The sequence below is a fragment of the Octodon degus genome, unplaced genomic scaffold (assembly GCF_000260255.1).
Source record: "Octodon degus isolate 3935 unplaced genomic scaffold, OctDeg1.0 scaffold00051, whole genome shotgun sequence".
Taxonomy (NCBI): domain Eukaryota; kingdom Metazoa; phylum Chordata; class Mammalia; order Rodentia; family Octodontidae; genus Octodon; species Octodon degus.
This window is the reverse complement of record NW_004524627.1, coordinates 11057500-11065917: the sequence shown is the minus strand read 5'-3', so window position 1 is coordinate 11065917 and position 8418 is coordinate 11057500. Positions and strand designations below refer to the sequence as shown.

The window sequence follows — 8418 nt, the reverse complement described above, 5'->3', positions numbered from 1 at the left end:
GAGCACATTTTGTAATGTGGGAGTTCATAATGAAGTGAAAGTAGGTGCATGAAAGGGAACTAGAATGGCTGGTATAGGTACATTTCATAACTTGGTAAACAAACAAAAAACCAGACCCTCATGTTGACAATTTCTTAACCAACTTGCAAAATTGCAACCACTCTGCAGTTGTCTTCACAGCATCCACCCCTCCCTTACTTGTGTTTATGTACAAATCTGTTGTCCCCAAGATACAGAACGGGCTTTCCCTGACCTGGTTAGGCCATTGTCTTTGTGTTAGTCATGGTCTCCGTGTAGCCAGCAGTGTCTTCTCCAGTGTCCCTTTTAGGATTCTCTCCTGTGTCCCTGCTTCCACAGAAACCTCTCAGCTTGAACTGTCCTGTGAGCAGCAGCTTATAGGCAGCTGCTCTATATTTCCTGGAAATGAGGTTGTAGAGGACAGGGTTGATGGATGCACTGAGATAGAAAAGTTGCAGAGCAACGATGTTAAAGTATTGAGAAAAGTACATCATGCCAGAGTCTTCTGTGTTTATATAAATGATTCTGCCAACGTGGAAAGGCAACCAGCAGACTATAAATGCCAGAACCACGACCACTGCAAAAATAAGACAAAGGCTCATAATTAACAGCAGCATTCAAAGTCAAATAAGAGTTCCTGCACGAAACCATCTGCAGTAACAGCAAAATAAATTTGAATTTGTGCCTAGCCAGATCCCTGCACCAAAAAACAAAAACAAAACAAAAATAAAATAAAACCACCAGCCAGCCAGTTAACTGCCCACCCACCCACCCAACCAACCAGAAATCCAGTGGGTTAACTACATGGGTATTTACTTAAACCTGCATGTTAGGCTAATCTCTGTGTTCTCCAGGCTGGCTATAAACCAGAAATACAATTGCTCCTGTTTTGGTAGACTTCTTGCACAAACCCGCTTAAAAGATATTCCTTGTTCTTTGTTGGACAGAATTCTGCAACAGGTCTAAAGGATCTTTGACTTTTTTTTTTTTTTAATACAGCCATGGCTCACTTTAGCCTTCAGGATAATTAGCATTAAATAAAATCTTCAATTTAGTGTAGTCTATCCTGTTTTCTCAAGGGTACTGTGAGTAATCCATAGCAGTAGCACCCGGGGTTTCAGCGACTTTGGAAAAGCATCGCTACTCACCAGACCCAATTATCTCACCCTCGGAGGCGGCCAGGCTGTCCCAGAGGTGGCACCTTGGGTTCACGAACTTAATTCTTTCTCATCACAAACAGAATTAGACGAGAACCGAATCAAATTCAATGGTTAGGTTTTATGTTGACCTTATGGGGAAATTTGATTCAGTTCTGATCCATTTTGGTTTGCAACCAAAGTCGTGGAAAGAATTAAGTTCGTGAACAAGGTACTGGGGAACAGAGATGGCTTTCTTTGGAGAGGGGATGTACAAGGAAAGGCCCCTGAATTTGGGTAGCCCGCGGATGGTGTACACCGGCTGGTGTTTTTGGAACAGAGGGGGCGCCACTCACTCAAGACGCGGACGGTTTGCCGGTGGCCCCTTTCCCGCCCCACGGCAGTCGGGCTTTGCAGCAGATCCCGGGTCTTCCACAGCTTGCGTCCGATGAGTCCGTAGAGGATGCTGAGGCACAGGAAGGGAAGGAAAAAGTAGGCAGTGGTGACCCACAGCATGACGCGGAGTGCGCCCAGCTGCGCGCTGCTTGGCCGGCACTCGCGGCTGAACAGTGCTGCTGCCTCGGGTTCCGACGGCTGAGACTGCTGCGCTACTGGCGAAAGAGTGAGACGTGCAGTCCTATTAAGGTCTGGGAGCTCACAGATGCCGGGGTCCTGCTGGACGCCCACCAGAAAGAAGAAGGGCCCTGCGGAGAGCAGCGCTACCACCCAGAGCGCGGCGATGAGCGCACGAACGCGGCGCTGGGTGACGAGGACTCTGGCACGCAGCGGGCGGCAGATGGCCAGGTAGCGCTCCACGCTGAGGGCTGTCATGTGCAACAGCGTGGCGTAGGTGCAGCCCTCGCCCAGGTAGAGCGACAAGCGGCAGAGAAGCGACCCAAACACCCAGGGGCGCGAGCGCCAGAGGCGGTACAGGTCGAAAGGGAGCCCGAGCAAGATGAGCAAGTCGGACACGGCCATGCTGCCCAGGTACAGGTTGGTGGTGGTTCGCATGTCCTGGTAGCGTCCGATGAGCACTACGGTCACCACATTGCCGCTCACCCCGATGGCGAACAGACCCAGGCACACGACGGTCACCGGCACCAGAGCTCCCAGGGGAAAGGAAGAACAGCGGTGCTCATCGCAGGGCAGCAGCTCTGCCCACGCCGGCTCCCGAGCGCCCTCCTGGCTGTTGCTGCTGTTCCAGGTGCTGCCCATGGGGACCAGGGGTCCAGCAGGCGCGCTCGGCCTGAGATGTACACGGTGGAGCGGGGCCCAGGCGAGCCCCTCCACGCACTGCCAAGTTCTGCTGCGCCGGGCTCGGGAACGCACGTCTTCCCTGGGGTAGGAGCTACAAGGCGCTGTGAGTCACAGAGCCAAGCCTCCACCTCTGGCCACGGCTTCGGAGTCTGTCCGACTCTTCGCCGTCTCCCAGACCCTTTGTATTCCAGGGCACTTCCCTCGCAACCAGCTGGCACACTCCACCGGGCAACGCGATGCATGAGCCCTGCCACGCCTGGGTAGCAATTTCTTTTCTTTTTTTAAATGTACTTAGTATAGGCTCTACAGGGTCTCACTACACAGATCGGATTCATAGTGTTGTTACTCCTGTTTTCAGCCTCACAAGGGCTGGGATTACAGGCGTGCCCCACCACTCTCAATCGCCCCCCCCCCCCCGGGGGAGGGCAGCACATCATGTTGGGGTTCGAACCCGGGTCCCTGAGTCTGCCTAAGCAGGCACTTTAATTTGCTGAGCTATGGCCTACTCCTGGGTAGCAATTTCTGAGCCCTAGAGAAGTTGGTTCCTTGGACCCAGCGCAGTGCAGGTGTTTTTGTCAATCCAGCATACAGGGACTTTGTGAGGGATCTTGAGTGCCAGCTGTATCCTGGAGGCTAGGAAATGCTCTCATTGACTAGCAGGAAGAAGTACAATCCTAAATAGCAGAATGGTCTAGATCAGAATTTAGAGTCCCTCCCAAATCTGGTCTTTCCTCTACAAAAGAGTTGCAGTGTGACTTTGGACCAGTGTGGTCTTCACCCAGCCCACTTCTCCATAAATTTGCAAGTGGTAGTGGGGGCAGTTGACTAAATAATTTCAAGGGTCCCTGAATCTACAAATATGAACATGCTTACTTAGCATAAAGACAAATGTTTATGTGTACATTTGAATACATAACACACATAATATGCTATTGTTATCTACAAAGTATTTTATAAAATAGGCTATTTGCAAACATCTGAAGGAATGAAAATTTAGGGAAAGGATGGGAGGTGATGTCTGAGTGAGTCCTCGATGAAAATAGCTGAGGTGCAGTGTTTAGGCTGTTGCTGGCTCTGTGCTTTCTCTTCAATCCTGTGCCCCGAGGAGCTCTTTTCCCGTGAATGAATTGGGTCTCCCTTTAGATCAAGCAGGCCATGAGAGGCAGCCTGGTATGTGGAAGGTGGCTGGTCTGATCCCAGAGCCTGTAGCCCTGAAGTCTCACCAGTGTCCAGTTCCACCTTTTTAATGTCTTGGCCTTCATACTCCTCATGAAAGCTTCTCATGTTGCTCTTTTGCCAAATCCTGTTTTTCTGTGCCAATAAACTCATGTCTAGTGGGGTTTTTTTTCCACCGATCTTTTTGTGGCTTAAAATTTCAGTCTTCCCACCTGGCATGGTGGTGTATGCCTGTAATCCTAGCACCTGGGAGACTGAGGCAGGAGGATCACCTGAGTCTGCAGCCAGCCTACACTACACAGTGAGACCCTAGCTCAAAAATTAAAAATTAGTTTTTTCAGCCTCAGATTCCTTCTTCCTTCCTTTAAACCTGAAACTTTCCTTCACACTAGGAAGTGCTTCTCTTCAGTTCTCTGTCACCAGCAGGAACCATGCATGGGCTTGGTGGGGGTTCTCTGTCGCTTCCCCATCTCTGCTCTTTTAACTATCTAAAACCCTAGATTGATCAGGGACAGTTCCTCTCCAGGTCTTCTCCATCACTAACCTTTGTTCCCTGGGGACTGGGTGTTTCCCTGTCTCTCATAAGTACACACACAGTCATATGCCTCCTGATGTGGCCTCTCGGGGTGTTGACCTCCTTTCTATCAGGATCATGCCCTGGATCCCATCAATAATACATTCTGGAGGGTGTGCACCATGTTGACTGCAGTTATCCCTACTTGGGATCCCATCCCCACTCTTTCCAGCTCATTTTTACTTGTGCCTTCCTCCTATAATCCTTCACTCCCTGGAATTCTCATCAGTCACTCCTGACTTGTCTATCCCTCAACTACCTGGTGACTTCTTTTCCCTCCATTTGCCAGCCTAAACTCCATGAGAGTCATGCCCCACCCCCCATCAGTCACACCTCACTCCCTTGCCCTGCTCTCCATTGTCATACCTGTCTGTTCAAGGAGGGCACTGGCTATGACCTGGATATGGGGAATTCTCTGCACACTGAATGCAGGCTCCCACCTAGCTGTTGAGTTGTTTTCCTGGAAATGTGTGACTCCAGCAGGAGTATACCTAGTGACTGCTGCCATCCAAATACCCTACTTCCTTCTCCACCCCATTTCTTTTTAACTTTTTTTGTTTGTTTTTTGCGGGCCCGGGGATTGAACTCAGGATCTAAGCACTTATTCTGGAGTCAGCTCCGCTCCTTACCCACTCTGTTTACCTCCTGGAGGGAATCATTCTATTAATTTTCTCATATATCATCAACATTTCCTCCCTTCTGCATCATTTCAGTGATTTCAGCAAAACTCCTCAAAAGGGGTTCTGTATTCACTGTCTCTACTTTTTCTCTTTTCTTTCCTCTTCCCCTTAGCCAGAGAAAATATAATTTCTTCATTTTCATTTATACTTGATGTGGTTTTCTCTGAGCTCTTAGCTGTCAGGCAGCAAGAGAAAATGATTCGAGTAAAGAATGGTCCAGTTGATCAGTGGCACAGACTACCTAGGCAGTATTTAGTTCTCTCACTGGGTCTTTCCCAGGTGTGTGGGAGGGGAGCCCAGGTGGCTTGAAGGTTCTTGAGCAGCGAGAATAGAAACAAATACCTAAGTCTGTGCTGATTTCTGGGCTGGAAGTTGCTAAACTCTTCTTGCCTCACAGAGGGCAGCTGGTGTCCCCTTCCTGAAGAGTCACCAGCTTCTCTGCTGTCTTCTATGGCAGAGTGCTGTGACTTGTGTGGTGTTTTCCTTTGATTAAAGGGAATTCTTGGCTTGCATAGGCTGTAGATCCCCAAGTCTGCCTAGTGCTTCTCCCCACCCACCGGCACATCTTCAAGGATCACTAGTCAGGACCGGGCCACCTGAATCCTGTCTCCTCTGTTCCTATTCTGTACCACACACCTGCCATTCAGCTGTTATTTTTCTGTTGCATTTTCCCTTCATAGTTTATTACCAATACATTATTTAATTTTCTGAGCTATTTTATTATCTATCTCTCTTCAACTTCCATATCAGGTATGCCAGAAGGCAAGGCTTTTTAATCTATTGTGTTCATTGCTCTTTCCCTGGTGCCTGAATTAGTACCTGGCACAAAGTGAGAATTTGATAAATATTTATCTCTGGGAATGAATAACTCTCTGATGAAGCAGGGACCTTTGTTTTCCTCACAATGTTTGGTAAAGAGAACAGTGTTCTGATTGCACTGGGTACTCAGGAAGAGTCCTTTGATAATCTAGTTCAGGAGAAAGCACTGATTTGAAGAGATGGATGCACAGAAGGCTCTGTTGATACCATTGTGGCACTCAAGTTCAAGCAAGATGTGGCCCTTACAAGACAGCTGAGCCTTTATAGTTAATGGATTGTCATTCCTGTTTTCAAAAGAAATTGGGCAAGGAATGTAAAACTGACCAAATATGTTTTCTACAATTTTTTAGCTATCTAGTCCTTCACCAGCTTCCTGGCTTTACAGTTTGTCTGATGAGAGAAATTTCTCAGTGGACCTGGAATGGTGTGCACCTCTCAGGAGATGATCATGAGAGGACATGCGTGAGTCAGGGTCTGGCTTTGGGTATAGCCCTGTCCCTGGAATAGGCTGATGACATTAGTAGGCTTTTGGTCTCTAGCTAGAGACCCCACAAACTGGTTCTTGCTGGCTGGGAATGTCCTGGATTAAAAATGAAAGGCTGGGCATGGTGGTGCATGCCTTTAATTCCAGCACTTGAAGGCTGAAGCAGAAAGATGCCTTTGAGTTCAAGCCAGCCTGGGCTACACAGTGAGTTCATGCCAGACTGAACTGCATAATGAAAACATATCCCAAAACAAAAACAAAAACAAAACAAACAAACAAACAAAAGCAGCTAATACTTTCTGTACCACTTTAGCCAAAGTGATGGTTAACTTTTTCTTTTCTTTACTTTTTTTTTCTTTGGTTGAACTGGGGATTGAACTCAGGCCCTTGCACTTGCCAGGCAAGCACTTATTCTACTGAGCCATCTCCGGCCCAGAAAGTGATGTAACTGTTGTAACCACCTGTTCTTACTGATATACCAAGACTAAGATTGCCTAGAGGTCATAGAAAATATGGCAGGCCAGTGCCAAAGGAGCCTGGCTAAGTAGGAAGCAACTTCTCATCCTCACTAAACTAAAGAGGTAGGATTTTCTAACTGAAGTAAAAACCTAAAAGCCAACTATATTTGGAAGATGCCTCTGAGAAGTAGCCATTTCCTAAGGGTTCTAAATACTAACAATAAAGCTACTCAGCATAGGAAATTTATAAGCACCAACCCAGGAATTAAACTAAAAAAAAGAAAATGAGAAGACATTTAAGCAAGATGTATCCCCACTCAACCAGTTCAGCAGAGGCAAACCCAGGGGGCAATGAGATGGGACAGTGTAAAAAAGCCACCTACCTGGAATCTTTGAAGTGGCAGCAACAAAGCAAATGAATGAAGCTTTAGAAAAAAATATCAAATCAGAAATAATTTCTCAGGTAACTAAGGAGATGGTGACTACAATGAAAAACACGCTTGGTGACCCTAGTGCAAATATAGATAAAAAATAGAGGTCCTTAGAAAAATAATGAAAACCATGAATGCTCAACATAGGAAAGAAATGGAATCCATAAAACAAATTGAAGCAGATATCCAGGAGACTAAAAATTCCACTGAAAGTATCTAAAGCAGAATAAACCAATGTGAGTACAGAATCTCAGAAATAAAAGTCAGGTTTGTGGTTAGTGATCATGAAAAGAGAAATTTCTTTAAAATAGCAGGGACTACAACAAATCAATCCAGCAGATGCTAGATGATGCAAAGAATAACACAAGATTGACTAGAGTCAATGAAAATGTAGGAGATAGCACAAATGATATTTAAAAAACACCAAAACAGCTCACAGGCATCATGGTATAAAACTTCACTGGTAGGGAAAAAGAATTTGACATACAGATAAGAGAGGCATATAGAACATCAGTTAGCCATGATTTAAAAAAAAAAAAAAGCAAACTACAGCAAGACATGTAATACTGAAGATTCCAGAAATTCAACACAAGAACAATATTAAAAGCTGTTAGAGAAAAGAAACAAATTGCCTACAAAGAATTGCCCATCAGAATTATAGCTGACCTCTTTAACAGAAACCACAAGTGAAGGAGAACTTGGAGTAAAGTATTTCAAGCCCTAAAAGAAAACATCTTCCATGCCAAATTGATGTGGCCCCCCAAAATCTTTCAAAATTGATGGAGAAATAAGATACTTAACGAAATTCATGAACACCAAACCAATACTCCCAAATGTTCTGAAAGTCGTTCTAGAAAAAGATAACAAGGACTACAATTCCATGAACCCCCAAAGAGTGAATCTACTAGGCAAGGAAAACAAACAGATGGAGGAAAAAGGGGAGCCAACAACAGGAAAATAACATGACAAATATAAGTCAACATATATCAGTAATAACCATCAATGTTAATGGTCTTAATTTACCAATCAAAGACATCTACTGGCAGAATGGATCAAGAAACAAGATTCAAAAATATGCGCATCTAAGATACACATTTCATTCAAAAAGAAATTCACAGACTAAAAGTCAAAGGGTAGTGGATAATACTCCATGTGATAGGAAGATGAAAAAAAGTATGGGTAGCTATACTTTGCAAAGTAGATTTCAAGCTAAGAATAATTAAGAGAGACAAAGAAGCCCTCTCTTCACTACAATGAAAGGGAACAATTATAAAGAGAACAATGCTCCTGAGAATATTCAGAAGATTCTTTAATCTAGGAGTTAATTGGAAAGATTCTCACCCTGACTAACTATATATACTGATACCTGGGAACTAAGCTACTGC

The 8418-nt window shown here is 45.4% G+C and overlaps 1 protein-coding gene across 1 annotated transcript; it reads right to left on the bottom strand.

Moving 5' to 3' along the window:
- Positions 1-257: 257 nt before the first annotated feature.
- Positions 258-2369, bottom strand: Mlnr (motilin receptor). Its single transcript, XM_004633126.1, has 2 exons — positions 1511-2369; positions 258-595 (listed from the first exon to the last, which is right to left on the bottom strand). Exons 1-2 carry the CDS (start codon positions 2367-2369, stop codon positions 258-260), a joined length of 1197 nt encoding a protein of 398 aa, XP_004633183.1.
- Positions 2370-8418: the final 6049 nt, after the last annotated feature.